The sequence below is a fragment of the Chionomys nivalis genome, chromosome 5, assembly GCF_950005125.1.
Source record: "Chionomys nivalis chromosome 5, mChiNiv1.1, whole genome shotgun sequence".
Classification (NCBI taxonomy): domain Eukaryota; kingdom Metazoa; phylum Chordata; class Mammalia; order Rodentia; family Cricetidae; genus Chionomys; species Chionomys nivalis.
The window spans coordinates 1,073,770-1,097,047 of NC_080090.1; the positions used below are offsets into that span (position 1 = coordinate 1,073,770).

Here is a 23,278-nt window from a genome sequence, read left to right on the forward strand (position 1 = left end):
ACACAAGCTAAGCATGTGTTCTTCCATTGAGCTGCGTGCACATTCAGCACAATATTTCCTTTTGCATGATTCACCCCCCACCCCGTTTGTTTTTTCCTACTCTCTGTGGACGGATGGTAGTAGCATGACCTTTTGGTCTTTAGCAAATTCTGAAGTTGTTTCAGTGGCTGCAGCTACTGCTGTGTTGACTTTCATGAGGTCTTTTTGATGACCTTCAGAAAGGAAGTGAGCTTAAGACTTGTGGCTGTTAGCCTGAAGAGAATGGAAAGTGAAGTTGGGGTGTAAATAGACCCACCAGCCTATAGACCCACCAGCCTAAAGACAGGGAAGTGGCATCTGGAGATTGATCACAAAGGGCCACTAGCTTAGCACATATCTGGACGCTATGCTGTATTCAAGACATGCTTGAATTATTTGGAATATTATGCTAAACCTTCTGAGAAGCTGGCAACAATAGCGGCAGGTTTAAATATCAACACTAATAGTTCTCAACTTTCCTCATATTAAAAATACAATGTGATTATGTTTTTCAGAGCCAGTTATTTCATAGTTTCACTTAGAAAATTAGATGGAGACATTTATACCCATTGACCTGGCAGTTCGAAAACCAGATGCAGACAAGAAGAAACACAAGCCAAGACAAAGGTAAAAATAAGACACAGTAAAATGAGGTTTGTTCGTTTTATTTCTAGAGTAAAATATACAACTCCTAGGAAGCCATGGTGGGGATCTAGCTCAGCTGATAGCGCGTCTGCTTATCGATCATGCATGAAAATCTGATCTAACATTAATCTGACGTGATGGTACATGACCAATACTCTGGAGGCAGAAGGATCAGAACTTCAAGATTATTTTTGGCTAAACATTGAGTTTAAGTACAGTCTAGGTTACATGACATGGAAACTCAACAAACAAGCAACCTTAAAATGTCATGAGTGGGGAGGACAGTGGGGGAGATGAGAACAATCTGTAATGATACACGTGTTTGAAAATGCCATGATGTAATCCATTTTCTCATCCTCTACCCTAAAAGTTAGTTTCAAAATGTCACATGGAGATTTGTTGAGGGATCTGGATTTCAGAAAACTTGGACAGACCCAGGTAATACCTTCTTGTGTCGCTCTAACCCTGATCGTATGTTCAGGCGATCTTTCAGGCCCAGCCCACTGCTGAATAATCACATTATTGAAGATGAGCAGTGCTTGACCATGAGGAAGGTTTCATAACACAAGTGAAATACAAAAAATTCTCATAAGTGTGGAAGGAACAGACAACACAAATGTAAAAGTTCACCAACAATCTTAGAGCTCTCACAAGAGAAACAGAGTAATTAATCAATTTTAGAAGTTAAAAATCCTAACATTCATCGAAAAAGAAATAGCATCAAGCCTGGCATGGTGGTGCACACCTTTAATCCCAGTATTCAGGGGGCAGAGGCAGGTGGATTTAAATAAATAAATAAAATGAAAACATAATATCAGAAATATAGTCAAAATAGGAAGTAGAAGATGAAGGGGGATGCATGGTTAACAAAATGAAATGTTCTCAATAAATCTAAAGTATGTTTCTAATAACAATAAATAAAAAATGACTGAGTTCTTAGTAAAAAGGTACAATCTGAAGGGAAACTAGTTCAAAGTAGTTTAAAATAATTTTGAATTGTCAAACTGGATACAGCTAAAATGTATATTATGGAAACATCCTGAAAAGTATAAGAACATCCCAATAGATCAAAAAGAGAAGGATGGAAAACATGTGAGACAGAGACATTATTGTAGCATCAATGACAAAAGAAGGTATTACCTGCCAGACGAGAAGTCGCTAAAAGCAAAAGGAAAGATAAATAAGCAGTAACTTTATGATTAAGGCATTCACTTGACAGCCAGGCACAGTGTTGTGGGCCTGTCATCCCAGTGCTGCAATAGAAGATAGAAACAACCAAATTAGCACCCTGGTTTTAAAGTAGATGGAGACACGCAAAGGGTGAGTTGTTGCCCCCCCAACAACTGCAGCAGACAAGTGCTCTACCACATGATGTGGAACAATTACAAAGTGAGCATAGAAAGTCATGATGGACATGATGTACTAATTACATTGTATGTTAGTAACCAGGTAACTAGGAAAATCTCCCAAACAATTAGAAATATCCACTAAAAAACCCTTCTGAAAAGAAAATCCAAAAACCGTCTTGTGAGAGGAAGGGTAGAGGTGCTAACGACACTCTGACAGCTGTAACTAACGGTGCTCTGATGGTTCTGTAGTTCTAAGACAAGGCCTGTGGGTCAGCTCAGAGCCTGCAACTTGTACTGTTTTCTCATGAATTAAGGCAAGACTACGACTAACCCACGAAGTCATGCATTAAAGGACTGTGAAAGGCAAAGCTTTAAAACCATTAGGAAAACACGTAAGAGTTTCATAATCACCTTGGGTAAGGTTAGATGTCCTAAGACTTCAAAACTAACCATAAAGGACAAGATAGGCCAATTCTATTGAAGCTAAGTACTGGGTTTCTTACATTATTTTAAAATGTGAAAGTCCAAGTCCACTATATAAAGTGACCAAGGATTGCCGTCCAAAGTTCATAAATAACAGACTAAAGGCTACAGTAGACCTTCCAATGAAGAGGCAACATTTCAAGACATTTATAACAAAATGGGGACTCAGAAAGTGCTCAGAGGGAAAGGCCATAAAATACCTAACAACACACGGAAAAATAAGTTCCCGGAACCTGTGCTGTGTGCCCTTGACTCTCACCTTCTTTTCCATGTCATTGTCTTTGTCTACTACAGCAGTAGACCCATGTCTCCCCGGCCTGAGAGATACATCTAAGGCTTTCCCACATTTCCTCTGTCTTACAAGTCTGCCCACTGCCTAAGTCAACTGAAGTCACTGACTTTGGATTCTCTTATAAAGTCTTCCCCAACATGTGTAATCAATATGGATGGGCTGTTTCTTGTTGGCTTCATGAAGGAAGGCAGTATAGGAGTATGGAATTTTTATACCACTAACCTAATAGGTGGTATTCCTTCCTTTTCAAAAACTTACGTCAAGCTTTAAATTGCCAATGATAGTGCATACTATTTATTATTTTATGTTGAAACCTGTTAGCATTAATTATTTTTATGTAAATGGTTGTTTTGCTTTTCAAATATCTAGCAAAACACCGCTTAAAAGAATAGATGTGATGCTGTTATAAAACACACTATTAATCTTAAATTATAGCGTTAACCATGTCATCGGTTAAACCAAAGAATCTGTGTTAGTTACAGCTATGAGGCTTGAAATAGTATGCAGATATTATTATTATTATTATTTTGTCCTCTTAGATATTTAAGCCATGAAGATCAAAGGTGCAAAGATGGCACATCATCAAAGAACCAACCAGCTGAGGCCGCAGTGATGCGAACGTCCTCCATGTCCTTGAAATCAGAGGGAGCAGAGGGGAGCTCCCAGGATTACTATCCAGGTATGGCATTTATATGTTCTTTAACTGTAGTGCTTTCTTTCAAAATTGGAGCTTTGATGCTGAACTAATTCCACAAGGCACAGCAAGTGGAGATGCCTCCTGATGTGAGAGCCTTCTTAAAACCATCCTAATTTAAGTACCGATACAGATAATGATAAAACAACAGACATGCCCCTGCCACCACCAAGAATGCATGACATCATTAATCTCTTTAATTATGATCACCTTAAAATACATCAGTATTTTCTTAAGTCTTCTTTGCTTTCTGGCTGTTTCATCCTTCCCTGTCTTCCTCTTTCTCTCACTGACCCATAACTCCTAGTGTCCCAGTTGCTCTGCATACCGCCTGTTTTAAGTATTCCATTGTCTTTGTTCAAATTCTACCACATCCAGTGTGTCAGTTTTTAACTACCGAGTTCTCTCTGTGTAGCTCTTCCACGCCCCTGGTTGATAAGCTCAGGTCTGCTTGCAGTGCCCCAGATAGCTGCCTTGTAGAATTCCTCTCTGCTGTGTCCGCTAAGCCAGTAAGCCCATGGAGTGCTGTGTGCATGGCCTTCTTTAAAAACAGAACCCCAAACAGGAATATCTTGAGACCCATGTTCCTTCCAGGAGTCACCACTACAGGATCAGTATTCTTGACAGAGTGATCCAGATTTTCTGCCTCACTCCATCCCTGAACTTTATTCCTCACCTGCTCTGTCCTCCTCTACTCTACAGAGAAGACTTGTCCTCATGGCTAAATCCTCAGAAATCATTGAAAAATAGAATAACCTCTGTTTCACTCCCCCATTCTGTAGAATTGTGGTAACTTTCTTTCATTTCTCTTGATTGTGTGTGTGCATATGCACCACTATGTGTTTGTGGGTGTATGTGTGCGTATGTACCTGTGTATGTATGTGTGACTGTGTGTGTGCATATGCACCAGTGTGTGTGTGTGTGTGTGTGCATGTGCACTGCTGTGTGAGAGTATGTGCACATGAGAACAGATACATGAAAAGACCAAAAGACAACATTAGCTGTCACTTCTCAGATACTATCTACTGTTTGAAACAAGGTCATTCTCACTGGCTTGGCACTGGATAAGTAGGCTTGGCTGAGTGGCCACCTAGCCTCAGGCATTCTCCTGTCTCCTCTTCCTCAAAGGATTGCAAGTATAATTACACACGATTCTTCTTTCATGGGTTCTGGAGAGTGAGCTCAGGTCTCCATGCTTCAGCTGTGTCTTAGTTAGGGTTCCTATTGCTGTGAAGAGACACCATGACCACAGCAACTCTTACAAAGGAAAGCATTCATTGTGGTGGTTTACAGTTCAGAGGTTCGGTCCATTATCATCCCGGTGGGACATGGCAGTGTGCAGACAGATATGGTGCTGGAGAAGGAGCTTAGAGTAGAAAAGGAGCTACATCTTGATCAGGAAGTGGTCTGCAACACTGGGAGTAGCTTGAGCAGAGGAGATCTCAGAGCCCACCCCCACAGTGACACACTTCCTCCAACAAGGCCACACCTACTCCAACAAAGTCACATCTCCTAATGGTGTCACTACCTTTAAGGCCATTTTCTTTCAAACCACCATACGCAGCAAGCACTTCACCAACTGAACTGTTTCTCTATCTCTCCGGTGCCTTCTTCAATTTCTTAGATGAGAGTTTTCTCTGCTTTCTATTCCATTTCCAGTGTGTCAAAATCAGTGTCCCTTTCCTGTCTAAAATTAGACCTTACAATGGCCATTGTTGTCCTTGTCACCTAGACAGCTCCAATCAACTCTTAGGTCACTCCTCCAATTGTCACTTCTGCCTGAAGATCAGTGGGTTGGTTTCCTGAAGGGATCTAAGAGCCGAAATTCCAGGCATTCTTTGGGCAGATTGTTTGAATTTGATCTTTTTGCTATCTTCCTCAGGAAAAAGAGGATAGAAATGTGAGCTGCATAGGAATTCAAGACTTGGAAACTGAGGACATGGCATCCAGGCTACAGTGTTTGTGAGCCTGGAAGATAAGAACAATAGAAAGGTGTTTTAGATTGTTGGTCTGGGGAGTTTTATTTTTATTTTTGGTGTCTTTACTTTTAAATATGTGTATGGGTCTGGGTGTGGGAACGTGTATGTGAAGGAGTGCAGGAGTCCACAGAAGAGATGGAATACCCATGAGCTGGAGTTACAGACAGTTGGGAGCCACTAGATGAGGGTGCTGGGAATCAAACTTAGGCCCCTCAACCTGAGCAGTGTGTGCTCTCAACTGCTGAGCCATCTCTCCAGGGTACCCTCCCACCCTGATCCTGTTTTCTAAGACCCAAGTCTCACTTTGTAGCTTTGGCTAGTCTGGACCTTGCTGTGTATATCAGGATGGCCTCAAATCAAACCCACCTGCCTCTGCCTTCCAAGTGATGGGATTAAAGGTGTGGCCCACCATTGCCAGCTGTTAAGCAAGGAGTTAATGTGATCCTATTTACCATTTTGAAAAGACTACAGATTAAAGAACAAGAATTGACTGAGGGAGACCAGTTAGCAGACTCTAAATATTCTTGTCAGTCATGCTGGTGGATCGGAGAGAACCGGAGGTGTTGAAGATGGTTCTGAGGATTCTAGCTTTTTAAATGTGATTACTAGGAGGTACCATATACTAAAATAGGAAATCTCACACAAGATCTGTGGGGTCTGAGGAAGAGGCTGTGAGTTTGAATTTTGGACATATAAAGTTGAGAATACCTTTGGCTCATCCCAAAGATGTTGAGGAGACCGCTGAATGTGATCCAGGAGCTCTGAAGTATCAGGCCTGAGATGATGTACTTGGGTAATCCTAAAACTGGAAGTTTAAGCCATGGCCACAGTGAGGTTCCTTAGGGAAAATGTCTAGCAATTATGAGCCAGAAAAAGGTCAGATGCAAAGGATATGGAATTGGTCAGCTTGAGGCTGACCTGGGTGATAAAGAAATGGGTTTGTGATGTCATAGAAATCAGTGGGAAGTAATTGTATAAGAAAGAATTGGAGTTAGGAATGGTAGTCACCCCTGTAATCCTGGCACTCGGAAGACAGAAACAGTATGGTTGCCGCAAGTTTAAGGCCAACCAGATCTATGTGGCAAGTCCTAGTGCCGCCAGTGGTACAAAATGTGAGCCTCTCTCGGGTCACCTTCTAGAAAAAAAATTGAATAAAACATGGATCGCCACTTACACACTAGTAAAACCAGGACAGGAAAATGTCCATTGAGCAAAATGACCTCAACAGTGTGGTCACTTGAGTGCCATTTTGGTGGGATTTCCAAGAGTGCAGGAGACGAAGACTGGATGATAGGTGAAGAAATAAGGCAGTGGCCATTTGCAGCTCTTGAGAAGTTTGTCTTTGAAGAGATGGCATTAGTGATGACTGGGGTGTGGTCCGAGAATGGATGCAGTGTGGAGGTACACGCAGAAGAAGATAGCAGGAGTGCAGATGTTAAGGAAGAAGTGTAAATAAAAGATGGAAAGGACTCGCGTGGGTGGCAGGAAAGCCAGGCGCCTCCTTTACTAAATCGGAGGTAACCTTGGGCAGGGTGCCAGTGCTTTGTTTGTGTGTCAGTGTTGAAGTGAAGAGATTGCTATCCAAAACCCAGCACTCTCGTTAGCCAAGAAGCAAAGGTAGAATTGAAAAATGGAGGCTGGAAGATGGAGTCTGTTTCCAAGTGTGAGGAGCGTGGAGAAAAATTATCTGGCAAGAGGAAGAACAAATTGATGAAGCAGCAATAGAATCCATGGCTTGTGTTCAGGGTCCGTGTATGTATGGTTCATTACAATGAGTCTGTGCCGTTGTCAAACCCGCTTTGCCAAGAAACTTTACCTAACAGCACTGAGATGTGGAGATGTGACAAGACAGTTTACGACATTGGCAAGGGTACGTGTAAGGGCATTAGCTGACGTGGCTGAAGAGAAAGGTGGAAAACTGAGGGGTGATAAGAGTGTGGAGCAAAAGAGTGGACATACTGGTGAGGGGACAGGTAGCCGTGTTGGGGGGGGTGCAGAGCAAGCTGAAAGAACAGAGAGCAGATGATGACACACAGTATAATGTACCATAGTCACACGTGGAGCAACTACATACTGTTGAATTGTAGTTGTTGTAGGTAATCTGTAAAATAAACAAACACAATTCCTTTTGTGTTGTAGATATGACCTATAGTTGCTTAAATGCTATTGTATGAAGGCCACTGGTTTGTTCATGGCCACTTAGCACCGAAATAATCACATAGAAACTTTATTATTTAAATCACTGCTTGACTCATTAGTTCTAGCTTCTTATTGGCTCTTACATCTTATTTTAACCCATTTATATTAATCTGTGTATTGCCATGAGGCTGTGGCTTACGGTAAAATTCCCATCATCTGTCTCCAGCGGCTCCATGGCTTCTCCCTCACTCTGCCTTCCTCTTCCCATACTATAGGCCAAGTCAGTTTTCTTTATTTATTAACCAATAAAAGCAACACATAGACAAAGGACCTCCCACACCAAAATGTTAGTGGTTGAGTTGTAGAAATTTGGGGAGATCTGGGATGTAACAGAAGGACATAGCATCAAACAGGTCTCGGCTTAGGAACACTGAAATGGAGAAGGCGGCCTTCTGTGGAGCCAAAGCTACAGTGAAACGCTGGAGTGTATGATGTAGCAAAATTCAGGAACTTCAAAGGAGTAGGATCTTTATTCTTAAAGGGTACAAATTGTTTTGGAAGTGGCGAGTGGGGAGTGATACGGAAAACAAACCCACTTTCCAATCTGGGCGATATGGAGCTTGAGACTGTAAGCAGCTGCCGTGTGAGAGAGCGTCCCTAGGGAGTAGCTGCAGCGTACAACTCTGTCTCCTCTAACCATCCCGGAAAACCAGCCTTCCCTTGTCCATCAGCCAAGCAAAGCGTCTGCTGTCTCGTGGTTCCTCCTCCTTAGCTCCTCATCCTCCTCCAAAATTCAAAACCTCACTACCTCTCAACATTTGATTACTTGGAAAGGGTGAACTTCTGAGTCTCCTCCGAGCAGACAAGTCCCCCGAAGTGGGGACAGGAGGACACGGACTGATCTCATCTGCGCTCATCTGTTTTGCTTGTAGTTACGGGATTTTGTCCCGGACGAGGTTGTAGCTCAGTGCTTTTGCTGCATACGCTTCTGTTAAATATGAGAGAACAAATGAAATTGCTTCTAAAGAGCCCTTTTGTCAGTAATCTTCCCAGTCTTCTACATGTGACCCGCCAGTAAAGGAAATCATAGAAATACGAGCAATGCCCTTTTTACTCTTCTGCATTCATATTTAAATATGTTCTGTGCTCAGTCCCAAGTGAAAGTTAATTAAAAGATTTATCTCCCGTGAGCATCCATTCATACTCCAAAGATGTGCTATATTAATAAAATGATCAAGCAGAGCAACCAACATTCACCTTAGCCAAGGCTTTAGTGATGCTAGCCAACTTAGAAGTGTCTGTGCCTCACTGTGACAACAGGTGGAGTGTGGAAGACGGAAAGGATGAGGTCGTTAGAAAAGTCACCACTGTCGTTAACCTCTTTCCCAAGAGGCCTAATGGCAGCCTGGTTAATTAAGGGCCCCCTCTAGGCGAGGCCAGTGGCTATTTATAGCCCTCCCACGCTTTACCTCCTTGTTTCAAAGGTCCAGAAGAAAAGGCAAGCATGCAACTTACAAAGGAAAACGCGGAAGAGTGACCCGCATTCCTGTGAACCCAGGTCCCTTGGCTCAGCATGTGCTCCTCATATAATAGCTGTGCGGTCTGTGAAGTTTTTACTATGGTATTATTAGAGTTCTCAGTAGATACTCGGTTCATAATGGTTTTCCTCGCAGATTACCTTGAAGAAAGGTTTGATCAACAGCATGCAGTGGCTTCAGAATTAATTGTCCCCAAGAAAAGGAAATCAAAAGTCAAAAAGGAACAAACTTGTACTAAGACAAAAGCGGAGAAAGCCCGGCTTGAATCATATGACAGGACAGGTATGCTGCAGGCTTGCGCCGGTTTGAAGGAAGCCACACACGCTGGCAAGCTTTCTCGTGGTTTCTGTCCTTATGTTGGACACTGACTTTATGGAAGAGAAAATGTCTGGCTGAGTCTTGCATGTTTGGTACCTTTAAAAACTGCCAATTTTTAAATTATTTTTGAAATTTACAATAGCATTAAAATTGACAATGTAGTCAATGATTATGTTCTTACTAAAGATATTCTCAGATTTTAGTTTTGGCAATCCATGCAAGACAAATTATAGCTTTGTTTTATGTTTCTAGTGAAACTTGTATGTTGTGTATGTGTGGGTGGGGGCTTGCAGGTGTTGATGCAGGGCCTTGCACAGGCTAGGCAAGTGCTCTCCCACCTCTCTGTATTGTCAGCCTTTAGTTTTCTTAAACAAAGACTCACTAGTTCAGGCTGGTTTTGAAATAAAGATCCTCCTGCCTCAAACTCTGGGATTACAGGTCTGCACTGATTAGATCTGAGATTTATATCTTTGTCTGATACAAAGATTGAATGCCCAAATAGTTGAAACGTTTCCCCCCATGAATGTTTCGATACTTTCTTTATATTTGAAATCACTATTTTAATGTCATAAATTGTATAAAGGAAACTTTCCTGTTTCTTACTGGAACACCACAACCCAGAGGTGGGTTTATCATCAGAACCCCTTATTCACACGGGAACATCCAGGGTTCTCAGTATCTCAGCAGAAAACCCGCATCAGTATTCAGCATCCACTGAGTTCCAGAGGTCCCGAGACTTCTGCTAGTCAGAAGGATGATGGACTGTCTTCTTCTGGGTGGTTAGTGCATTGTGTCAGAGTTTATCTTGCCAGCAGATTTATTCTAGTCTCTTTTCCTGGCTTTGAGGAAACATTGAAGAGTTTTCATTTTAATTCTAGTGTTGTTTTATAAAATAGTGCAAGTTCCGTGTGATTCTTAGGAGAGAAATTATTTTGTTCAGATGCCATGCATGACTTCTGGTAGACCTGAGATACAGAATAACACTTTCAGATTGCTGGCACGTCTTGTGTGCTTTCAAAAAACAAAACCTCAAGGGCCATCTGCCAGTTAACAAAAGAGCAGCTATCTGAATAGTCACAGCAAAAAGGTATAACATGTAATCAAGTGTGTGGAGATTGCCATGCAGCACTAGTCGGCAAGGAGATTTAAATAAGCAAAGCATTTGTAAAAACTGGTGTAAGTTAACATCCAGTCGTGGTGAAGAACAGCACAGAGGAGGGAAATGGAGGGAGTGTGAGTCACAAAACTTGACATTTTCTGAAGATCTGCAGAGGAGTTTGAAGGTTCCCAACGCTGAGAAGTGTTTTAGGAGAGGGGACTGGTGATGACTGGTCTGATCATTATGGTAATGGCATGTCTGATATGTCACATATATGTACTGAACTATCATGTTGTGCTCTATAAATATGTACACTTTGAAACTTAATTTAAAAACTAAAAAACTATAAAATGAAGATTAAGGGGTAGTCTGAATAGCATGGAAAATAGAAGCAAAAACAAAACATGTAGATTGTGTCAAGAAGCATGAAATTATTAACTGCCAGCAAAGAGATCAAGAAACATGGTTTGCAAGGAGTTTAGGAAGTGTCTGTCCTTAGGAAGAATGTTTCCAACCCACATCACTTCCTCCGATCCTTTGCTTCTGAGCCTCCTATGCCTCAATTAAGAAAGGCTTTGACTGGCCTTGTTCTAGTATCTCCTGTGGCTTATAATCTCTGATCATGTAGTTAAACCCTTTGTGACACCTGCCTTTCTTTCTTGTCACTATTCATAGTTTACTTATGATCTTCTTATCTACAAATACAATTCAGTGTTGGAAAGCTTTTCAAGCAAAGCAAGAGCTAAGTAAGCTCGGACATTATATTCCTTATTCCTAAAGACCTAGTGGATAGACCACTAGGAGAGTTTCATGTTTATATGTAGTTATTTCCACCTTCCTTGTTATGTGTTTGTGGTACATGTATGTACGTGCTCATGTGGGAGTGCACAAGTGTGCAAACAGGTGTATGTGCACATGTATGTGCAAGGTGTGATATCTTTCTTAAGCAGATGAATATTAGGTTTCCTTCTGAGCCTCTGTTAAAGCTTAGTTTAGTGCTACTGATTCTTCTTTAATTCACAGTGTTCACTTCTCTTACTTACCATTTCACTTTGCTACTTATAGAAATATTTGTAGTAGTGTACATTATTACTAAATGATACCTATACTTGCACTTACATTGAACTTTAAAAAACTTTTCCCACCAGAACCAGAAGAGCTCGATGCCATAAAACATATTATTAGGCTAAGAGAAAAGCTCCAATGGAAAACTCCAGTATTTCCACATAGTTTGAAATACCGTCCTAAGATTGCCCTTCAGAAGTGCAGTCTAAAGGTGAGATCCTATCCCATGCAATTTCAACTATTAGAAATTAAATTTTGAAACTATCTTGACCTTTATTAACTCATTGTAGATATCACATCAAAGCTAATTAATAATGCATTACAATAATTGTTGGAAAATATAAAAACATCTCAGCATAATTTATTTCACCTACTTAAAGAATAGAGATAAGCATGACAGTTTTGTCTACAGTTCATCTCTTGTCTGTTCCCCATCTCTTCCTCTTCTAAGTGAGTTCACAGAAGTACCCCATCTGTCTCAAACTCTGTGTATGTCACTCTGTGAGTTTAAAAAAAGAAGTAAGAGGAACTTATCTAAGAAACTTAGCAGAAATCCATGTTCTCACCTTCACACTAGACCAATGGAATAAGAAACTGTGAACGTGGGGCTAATTGCCTGTTTTCTCAGTAAACGGCTACATAGTTAAGAACCAGTGCCCCAAACCCTGGGCTCGTATAAGAAGTATTTTAGTCTTCGTAGGTCATATGAGCTTTGTTGCAAGGAAGCACTCATCCTGCCCCTGTGCACAGACTGTTGGTGCACAGAACACAACAAATGACTGACAAATGACTGTTTATCCATAAAACTTTATTTATAAAAACAGATACCTGGCCCAGGCCAGGGTTTGCCAATTCCTGCTCTAGATGGTTACTCTGAGGACTAAAAATCATCATAGTCAGCATAAGGTGACTGGAAGTTCACTCATAAATCGGCTTCGTGCACTTTTGAATCTCTGGCCACCCACTAGCTCGTCTTGAGCAAGTTTCTACCCTCTCTGAATGACTCTAGAGAGCTGTGAAGGTCAAATGGAAGAGGAACACGCCATAGCATCAGGTAGATTGCAGTCCCAGTGTTTAAAAGTGCAAAACAAAACCCTAGCTGTGCATGAGTGTTTGGATCTTTCTGTGAATTGTGCTTGATTTGTATGAAAAAAGACTTGATAACTCTATCTACACTAAGTTTCTAAATAACCTTAGAAAATAGAATTAGAACAAGAATTGCATAATTGGCCAATCAGCTACAATGAAGCTCGTGACTCTGCCAGTCACTCAAGTTAGCTCATTTCCTCTGATTTGAGGAATTAAGTGTTTTTGTTTTTTTTTTTTTAAAGGTTTATTAGTACAGGTTTGCTTTCTTGTTTTGGAGCCCAAACAAGAAAGCAAACAGCTACCAATGGAAACACTATAAAACTGAATCCAAAGTCTAAAACCACAGTAACTGGAACAGCTTAATCACTTGATTCAGTAGCTTTTGAGACCATCACCAATGACGAAATTATTCTTTTAATAAAACTACTCTGAAATTTTTTGTATGACTTAAATTTTTTTATTGATAAAAGTGCACATTTTAAAACTAAAAGAAAACAGCTTTAGAATTTATACTTTACATTTTCTCAGTGGACGCTCAATACTTTTTCAGCTTCTCAATACTTCCAAATCAATGGGACAGGAACTTGGGCACTTACGGTAGGAGCACCAAGTGTGAATTAAAGTCGCATGTGGCTTTCAGCTCCTCTTTTGTTACTTCATGAGTTTATGAGCTTTCTGCATGTGCTCAGTGATGTTTAAAAGCATCAAGCCTTGGTCTCTTTAAAGTTGTCAGAGGCATCGTTGCTCAGATAGTTATGTAAAGCACTCACCGCTAGCTGTGTGCTACCCACTACCAGTGCTCTCTACAGCTGGTAGAGTACTGACCCCATCCTGACTGGTGCAAATGAGAAGCTAGCTGTATCCAGAATGGAATGTGGCACACTTGCTCAAGGTCATCATCGAGTTCATAGCAAGTATGTGGATAAATATCTCCAATGTCTTGTCACTGTATCATGTTTAAGGAGGATGGTTTATGAGATTGATCTTATTGAACTTGAATTAGGCATGGTTTGAGGCTAATTTTCCTCACTAGTATTATCCTATTTTGATTCTGTCTTCACATTCTTCCCACTGGGCCTGTTTAGTCATTTAATTATTACTTTAGTCAAAGTAAGTGTCTTCTTCTTGTGAGGAACCTTTGAGAGATGATGGTGAATTTGTATACTGCCTTCCTATGGAAAACACGAAAGGCGGCTTCAATGAGTATGACCTTCAAGTAGTCTCTGCCCACAGAGCGAAAAATTGCAAAGTATTTTGGATGGTCACCGCTTCATTTGTCTCAAAGGTAATGTAAAATACATATGCTCAGCTTTATGAATTACCCCAGAAAATCATACCCAGTTCAGTTCAGTCAAGTACACTTGCTATCCCAGCAGTGGGGGGCAGAAGAAGCAGGGGCATTGTAACCTGCGGCACATATAATGAGACCCTGTCAAAAATAATAATAATAAGAGAGGAGAATAAAAGCAACCAACTTGACTTATTTTTAATGCAGCATTTTTACTTATTTATAATTAAAATAGAATTATATCTTTTCCCCCTTCCACTTCTCTGTCCGATCCTTCCCATATCCCATCCCTTCAACCCTCCCATGTTTTCCCTTACTTCCCTCTCAAACTCATGACCTTGTTTTCCTTAGTATCCTTTAACTCTCCCTCCCTCAGTGCTCGTTAGGTGCCTAGAGGTCTTTTTCTAGGGTGAGGCCTGATGAGTATTCCTCCACCCCACTGGTGATGTCCTTGTCCAGGTCCTGTTTAGGCAGCCCTATTTTTGCAGTATCGTGGCTGTAGCTTCCCTGTTATCCCTAGGACCCATCCTCTCTGAGCAGACTTCCTGGTCTTCCGGCTCTACAGTGAGCCTTAGGTTTGGTGCAGGAGTTGTGCTGTAGATGCATCCGTTGGCATGGGACACCCCCAATCGCTTGGTCCCTGCATTCTGACCAGCTGTGGTTTTCTGCAGTGTTCTCTATCTGCTGCAGAGAGACGCTTCCTGGAGGTGGGGGGAGAGCTATACCTGCCTATGGGTACAGGATAAATATTTAGAATGCAGCTAGGAAATGTGTGGTCTAATCAAGTGGCTACCATAGCCCCTGTTTTAAAATCCATTGCCTCACTAGTCATAGATATTTGGCTAGGTTTCCAGTACAGGTACATTTTCTCTCCTGTTAAATAGGCCCTAAGTCTAACTAGAGAGCTGTTGGTTGTCACCATGATATGAATGACACTACTTCACTTTTAGGGATATCATACCAAGCGGTGCATTGTTGGGGTTCATAGGTGTCCCAGCCCAGTAGGACTATTGATTGCTTTCTCCTTTAACAGCGTGTAGAGCACCTTCTGGCACTGTGGAAGCTAGTCCTCAGGGAGGAGACTTTCAGGTCAGATGCAGCTCAAATCCTGAATCTTGGATTCAGCAATAGGGGCATATCTCCAACCTTTGGGAGGAGACCAAGGCAACCATGAGAGCCTATATCTTTTTGAGAGTCTCTTGGTCTCCCCTGGCCAACAATTCAAAAGGAGGTTTCTCCTGCCTAATGCTGCTTTTTTTTTTTTTAAAAAAAAAAGGTCTATGTCTCCTGAAGGGCATGAAATTCATTTATATATGCATGTATATACATATGGTTATATTCATTTATCTAATTTTAGGCACATATGAAAAATATGATTTATCTCTTTGTGGTTTAGAGAAATCCAGTCAAGAAGTTAATGTTTAAGAAACAGCTTGGAAGAAAATTATTTAATAATAAAAGTTTTCTTCCTTTTGGTACAAATTTAAGGATTTAGCTGGCAGGAGTTTTTCACCTCTTAAATGTTTTATTAATATTTTACATAGCTTTTTAAAAGTGAAAACTAGAAAACAGGCATTTGTTGGCGTAATAGGAATAATACCTATTTCGAGTGTGTGTGTGTGTGTGTGTGTGTGTGTGTGTGTGTGTGTGAAGCTTGGGTGCCTTTCAGGAGCCATCCACCTTGTGTTTTTCGATAGGGGAGACAGTCTCCCACTGGCCTGGTGCTCACCAGGTAAGTAGCCTGGCTGACTAGCAAGCCCCAGGGAGCCACCTCTCTCCAGCTCCCCAGTGCTGGATCACAGGAGCACAACACCACATCCAGTTATTTTATGTGGGTTCCGGGGTTGAACTCAGGTCTTCATGCTTGTGTGACAAGCACTTTGCCAGCGGAGCTATCTCCCCGGCTCAATGAAGAATTCATTTATTGGCATATTTGTTAGAAACCTCAGGGCAAGATGTAGAAATCTTTCCATTATATACTTAGCACCGTGATGCCAAAAGTTATGATTAACAAAGTTTGATCATTGGTTTAATAACCAGCTGTTTTCTTCTGCTCTCCCAATGATCCAGCTGAAATCAACTCAACAGTATGCTCGAGCAGGACCACGAGCCTAGGACTTCCCTGTGCAAGGCAGGCATCTTCAGCCATGCCAGAACAATTGATACTAAATATGAAAATTGTGAGACAGAAAGCTTATCAAGTTATTAGTAAAAATATCTCTGGATAGAGAGGAAGTTTTCCCTGTTCATTCTGTAGGAACACAAGAGAGCAAGCAGGAGCAAGTGTCCAGTGTAGCGGCAATGTGCACACGGAAGCCAGATTTGGGGACAGATGAAGTGGATGAAGAGGGGGGTAGAAGGTGAATACAGCTTCGGTGTCTTGAAAATAGAAGTGATGCCACAGCTCGTGCTTTGTGATTCTAGGTCACTAAAACAGGCACTGGCATGGAAGACGTGGAGCACCTCTCTACCCTGGACTGGCTTTCAGAAAGACATTACTTCTATCTACTGCAGCAATTTAAGATATTTTACAATTTCCGGTAAGAGATGCAAAGGAAACGAACGCTTGGTATTTGATTGTGTCGTCAGAGCTGTTGCCCATGGCATCTGCTCCCACTAGAATGCTGCCGCTCATGGGATGTGGAGCAGGATGGGGTGGGTGTTCCACAAGTGTGTTTTAGACTAAGGAACTTCAACCATTTAAGGACAATTTTTTCAGTCTTTTCTGGATAAATGTTACAAAAACTGATGCTTTATTGTCAACCATAATTGAATAGTCTCTATTGGGTTTACTTTTTCTTCATGCCTTTTGTATTGATGAATACCTATTGAGCATCCGAGAAAAGCAAAGAGTTATTCTAGATGCTGGAAAACTGTATTGAACAAATAAATTAGCCTCTAAAATTCTGATTTAAGGTGTATGAAGAACAGTAAACATGAATGTGTAAGATGCAGGGGATTGAAAATATTACACAGGAAAACAGAAGAGTGGAGGCCCTGGGTGGGGCAGGTTACTGAATCAAATTCTGTCTTGAAATTTTTGCCAAGCTGTAAGATGCTTCACACTTGTCTCAGTGCAATAGGATGGACACTGTTGCTCTTTTATTATTCTATTAAATTTGTTTGTTTGTTTGTTTGTTTTGCATCCTGGGCAGAGTTTGCCTCCTCTCCTCCCAGACCCTCCACCTTCCTTCCCCCCATCTATTCCTCCTCCATTTTATATTCAGAAAAGAGCAGGCCTCACTTGGAAATCAGCAAAACATGGCATGTCAAGTTTCAGTAAGACTAAGAACTCCCCCCCCCCCTTGAATTAAGGCTGTGTAAAGCAACCCAGTATGAGGAATATGGTCCCACGAGGCAGCAGAAGAGTCAGAGCCCCTGCTCCACTGTTAGGAGTCCACAAGAGGACCAAGCCGCACAGCTGTCACATCTGTGCAGAGGAGAGTCAGTCCCAAGTAGGCCCCTGGTTGTGAGTTCCGTCTCTGTGAGCCCCTCTGAGCCCAGGTTAGTTGATTCTATGAGTTTTTTTTTTTTGTGTGTGGAGCCCTTGACTTCTCTGGCTCCTAAAACTATGCTATAATTCACAGACCCAGAGAGACTAGGAATAAGGAGGATACACGGGGGGGGGGGGGGGGGGGTGCACAGATCTCCCTGGGAAGGGGAGTGAACTGAGAGCAGGTGGAGATGGAAGCAGGAATGATCAGGTCGGAAGGGAGGAACATGGAGGGGAGTACTTAAAGAGACTACTGGAAAAGGGAGCTTTTCAGGGTCAGGTAAAAATCTGACACAAGGGAGTCCCCCAGGAATCTACAAGGATGACCCCAGCTAAGGTTCCTAACAATAGTGGATACATAGCCTGAACTTGATCATCTTTTGTGACCAGACTGGTACCTAACCCATTGTCATCAGAGAGGCTCCATCCAGCAACTGATGGAAGCAGATGGCAGAGCCACAGCCAAACATTAGGCAGAATTTGGGGAATCCTGAAGAAGACAGGGGGGAAAGGATTGTAGGAGCCAGGGGGTCAAGGACTACACTGTTGCTCTTTTAATGTTTGTACAACAACCAGTTTATATTTTTTCTTTAATATTTCTTTAATATTTGCTTTTCCTTGTTGTCTGTTGTTATTTGTAAAAGACAAAGAACATATACAAATTATTTATTACAAATACATATATTTTTGCACAGACATAGCAATATGTAATATATTGAATGTATAAATTAAACATATTTAAATATACGCATCAACCGTAGCACCTCTCATTACTAGGCATATGCTCTTACACAGAGCTCTGCTCCAATCCAAATTGAATAATACTTTAACTTGTTAAATTTTATGTGATAGCTTCACTAAGGATCTGAGGGGACTTTAGACAGGTGTACAAGGCTTCATCACAGAGATGGTGTCACTTATTGAGCAACATTTTCTACTTCCTCTTTAATTGATATGAACGTGGAAGAGATGAGAACAGAGGGGTCAGGGACTCTGCAAAAAACCCACACAGGAAAAGATATGTGTATGTCTGCTCCGTAGAACTTACATATGGTGGGGCAAGCAGAAGTTATAGCTAAGTAAAAGGAAGCAGGATAATTTCAAACAGAAGGATCTTACAACAGACTAATTTGGGGTCACTCTCTGCTGAGGGAAGGCTGCCAATGTGGCATTGAGCAGGTCCCACCGAGGCCTAAAATGGAGAAGTTGAGGAGACTTGCAGAAAGGTATTAGATCTGTTTCCCATATGAAAATTATGGAGGATGAGCAATCACCAGGTAGACCTCTCAGGTCGTCCTTGTGTAGGTCCTCTGAGATTTTTAAGTTATACGCACATCTGTTTTTCGTAACTATATTTTATTTTAGTTAGCATTATACAAGGTTTTTTATACAAATTATATCATTGAAATTTCAATTTTAACTTTTTGTGTTTATTTTACATATTTTAGTTAAAATATAATTATATCCCTTTTCTCCCTGCATCACCTCCTGAGTCCATTCCCTATTCCTTCATATCCTCCTCACATGAACTCTCCTCTTCCCTGGTTCTTATTGTTACATTTTACTGTACAAGTGTCCAAATACAGCCTCGGATGGCACTCTTTCTGTTTGTGTATATGTGGTTCAAAGATGACCACTTTTAATCAGAGAACCAATTAGGGGGCTTGTCCTTGGGAGAGGCTAATCCTCCATCTCTCTGCAGTCCTCGGGTGCTAGGTAGTTCCTTGTCCAAGAAAGTGACCTTGTGAGAATTCTTCTACATCACCATGTTTATCAATATTTGCATTATTCAGATCTTGCTTATTCAGCCATTTTGATGAGAAACTGTTTCACAGCCAACTTCTGGTATTCTGGCTCTTATGATCTTTCCACCCCCTCTCCCATGATGTCCCCTGATCCATAGATGCAGAAGTGAAGTCGGTGTATCTGTGATGTCCTCATAGATGCAGAAGTGAAGTCGATGTATCCATGATGTCCCCTGAACTATAGGTGCAGTTGTGAAGTCAGTATATCTGTGATGTCCTTTGAGACGTAGATGCAGATGTGAAGTTGGTGTATCCATGATGTCCCCTGAGCCATAGATACAGATGTGAAGTTGGTGTATCCGTGATGTCTCCTGAGCCATAGATACAGATGTGAAGTTGGTGTATCTGTGATGTCCCCTGATCCGTAGATACAGATGGGAAGTTGGTGTATCTGTGATGTCCCCTGAGCCGTAGATACAGATGTGAAGTTGGTGTATCTGTTGGAGAAAGGTTCCCTATAATCTGTTGATCTCTGTGTTGCATCCAGTTGTGGTGGTGGGGTGTTTGTTTGTTTGTTTTGATGAGGGGTGAGAGTTTCACTTATCTGTGGAAAAGATTTCAAATGCAGCTAGGAATTAATGCTGGTCTAGCAAAGTGGCAGTAATAGAGTCCCTTCTAAGTTCCGTGATCTCACTGGCCTCTGTAAGTTGGCTAGATTCTTGCACCAGGCATGGTTTCTCTCCTGTTGAGTGGGCTGTAAGTCCAATGAGATAGCTGTTGTTAGGGCCAGTTTTACAGGTATCTTGCCATGCTGGCCATTGTTGTGGTCCATAGGTGTCACAGTTGAGTAACACTGTTGCTTGATTTTCTCCTTTGGCAGCTTTCATCATATTTTCTGGTAGCGTGGATACCAGGAAGGCTTTCAGGCTAGAATAATCAGAAAGTATGAGAGTCTTGTGTCCTAAGTGCATAGTATCTTCAGCAAGTGGGATTTGCCTTCACCTTTGAGAGGCAGCCAAGGGGCAAGACAAAACATAGTCTAGGGAATTTTCTAACTTACTTAACTCTTAATAAACTTGTTCCATATGACTCTTATAAATAAAGAGTATAAGAAGTATTTCTTTTCTTTTCAGAATGAATAAAGCCTTTGTTACTTGGAAACTGAATGTTAAAAGAATTAAGACAGAGAAGAGCAGGTAAACCTTAATATACAATCATACAAATCTCAATAGCAAAGTGATTTCAAAAGATAGCATGAACTAGATACATTGAATTTTGATTCGGATTGGGAAGTCAAATTTTGCTGATATTTTGAATACATTTAACATCTATTTCTCTTTTCTTCTGTCTTTTACTCGGTGCTACAAGCAGAACATTGAGTGCTCTGCCACTGAGCTGTGTCCCTAGGTCCACAGTCTGACCCATCTGTGCTCCGTGGAAGCTAGTTAAATGCTTCCCGTACATGGCAGGATGCCGTTCTGTGACCACATTGCTGTAACCGCTCTGCTGTGAGTTCCTGCTGAGTTCCTCTGGTCCCTTCATCTTTTTTCTTCCCCAAATAGGAGTGAAGTAGTCATTGATAACAGTTGGTCCTATTTTGTGTGATTTCAAGCAGCCATGTGTTTTGTTGTCTTTAGATTTTATTTTGCTATAATTGTGAACTGAAATGTCTTTGTAAGAAATAATACAGTGAAATCTTCTGTGCCTTTCACCTTCCACCCTGCCGTCACACTCAAACATTGTGACTGCAGAATGTTAGCTTTAATTAATATGCAGAATATTTCTGTCACTACAGGATCTAATATATTTGCCTTTATAGGTATCATCACTTCATTGCCTACTGCCTCTCCTTACTCTGTGGTAACTACTGGTCTATTCTCTAGTTCTGTGGTTTTGTCTTTGAAGGAGCATTCTTGTCAGAAACAATAAAAGTGGGAAGCAAGTTCACAGACTCATGACATGGACTATGTGATGGTTCTCAGATGTACCGGTGGCTCTAATGGGTCCAATGATAGATGATAGATAGATAGATAGATAGATAGATAGATAGATAGATAGATAGATAGATAGATAATAGATGATCCAATGATAGATAGATAGATAATAGATGATCCAATGATAGATAGTAGATAGATAGATAGATGATAGATAGATAGATAGATAGATAGATAGATAGATAGATAGATAGAGATGATAGATAGACAGATGGATGATCCAATGATAGATGATAGATAAATGATCCAATGATAGATAGATAGATAGATAGATAGATAGATAGATAGATAGATAGATTTGCCTTTTCCCTGTCCATCATACTACTAAAGTATGTTATGTATAAAGAATCATATAACATAAGAATGGCTATTTCAAGCCGGGCGATGGTGGCGCACGCCTTTAATCCCAGCACTCGGGAGGCAGAGGCAGGCGGATCTATGTGAGTTCGAGACCAGCCTGGTCTACAGAGCTAGTTCCAGGACAGGCTCCAAAGCCACAGAGAAACCCTGTCTCGAAAAACCAAGGAAAAAAAAAAAAAAGAATGGCTATTTCACTTAGCAGAACACTGGAGATGCACCTCAGCTGCGCATATAGCAATATTTCTTTGGTTGGTGCTCAGGGATGTTCTCTGACACATGTGTACTGAAGTTTGTTCAATCACTTCTCTAGAGATGCACACTTGCATGTCTTCTGGAGTTTGGGGCTGTCCTAGAAAGCTGCTGTAACATTTGTGTATGTTTGAGCTTCCATTTCTCGAGTAAATGCCCAGGTTATAACTCTGAGTCATATGGTCACTGGATGCTTGGGTAGTTTTATTATTTGTTGGTTTGTTTGTTTGTTTGACACAGGGACTCACTGTATATTCCAGGCTGGCCTAAAATTTACCATCTTCCTGCCTCAACCTCCTGTACCCTGGGATTGTAGGCCTGTATAAACCTGCCAGGCTGTATTTAGCTTTTGAAGTAGTTGACAAACTAATTTCCAGAATGGCTAAGCTATTTGGCGTTCCCACCATCAATTCCGTTTCTTCAGAGCCTTGATACTATTTGCGTTGTCACTGGTCTTTATTTCAGACTTTCTGATGGGTGTGTAATAACATCTCAGCATGTTTAAATTTGTGTTTTCTTAATGTTAATAGTAATTTGCTTTCCTCTAATGTTGACTATCTCTTCATGTGCTTATCTGCCATCTGTGTATCCTCTTTATTGAAATGTCTCTTGTGTAACCACACGAGGAATATGGAAGGCAGAGGAGCCGTTCTTCACAGAACACTTCTGCTCTGACTAACATTCCTTGAACTCAGTGGCATCATATCACTGGCTTTATTCATCTGGAAGGAGAGCTCAGCCTGTGGATATTTTGCCTTTCAGATCGTACTTGTACGGCCACCTTTTCTGTGCTGACGAGCTATTTCAAAGTTGCTTGCTTTATGTAAGAGGCCTCTTTGAAGATGCACTGAACCTCAGAAAGAACAATGAAGACAACCCCTCCGCCATACGCCTTATCAAGGTGGGTGGAAGCCTTCCCTGCCAGCCGTACCGGTGTGCAGAGCTGGGAGTTTGAATAAGAGAAGCAGCAGTTTCTCGACCCGTATGCCAATCACTGTGGATGATTCTCGCAATAAAGTCGTGCTAAAGAGCATGGCAGTCAATTGTAGGAGTCAACATTTCTTAGACATTCTGAGTGATATTTTAACAGAAGTGACTGAAGCCCATTATTGCTAAATGTCTCTCTAAAGTGCAAAATTATTTGTAATTAATCATTTCTAATGCATGGCAGTTAGTAGCTCTTTGTCCCTTGATATTTTCAATGTCAAGAATTCATCACAAGATGGAATTCAGTGGTGTTGGTTTAAATGCTTTTTTACAAAAAGATTTGTTTATTATGTGTACAGTATTCTGCTTGCATGTTTGCCTGTAGGCCAGAAGAGGGCACCAGATCTCATTGCAGATGATTGTGAGCCACCACGTGGGTGCTGGGAATTAAACTCACATCCTCTGAAAGAGCAACCCGTGCTCTTAACCTCTGAGTTGTCTCTCCAGCCTCTGG

The 23,278-nt window shown here is 41.3% G+C and overlaps 1 protein-coding gene across 1 annotated transcript in view; it reads left to right on the plus strand.

The window, feature by feature from the left end:
• Positions 1–23,278, plus strand: part of Dnah14 (dynein axonemal heavy chain 14) — a 277,305-nt gene that overhangs the window by 32,823 nt on the left and 221,204 nt on the right. The window contains exons 4-10 of the mRNA XM_057769862.1: positions 7,284–7,421; positions 9,273–9,419; positions 11,703–11,830; positions 13,841–13,993; positions 16,421–16,536; positions 20,368–20,430; positions 22,600–22,738. Coding sequence (XP_057625845.1) covers positions 7,284–7,421; positions 9,273–9,419; positions 11,703–11,830; positions 13,841–13,993; positions 16,421–16,536; positions 20,368–20,430; positions 22,600–22,738 — 884 coding nt within the window. The remainder of the gene's footprint in view (positions 1–7,283; positions 7,422–9,272; positions 9,420–11,702; positions 11,831–13,840; positions 13,994–16,420; positions 16,537–20,367; positions 20,431–22,599; positions 22,739–23,278) is intronic.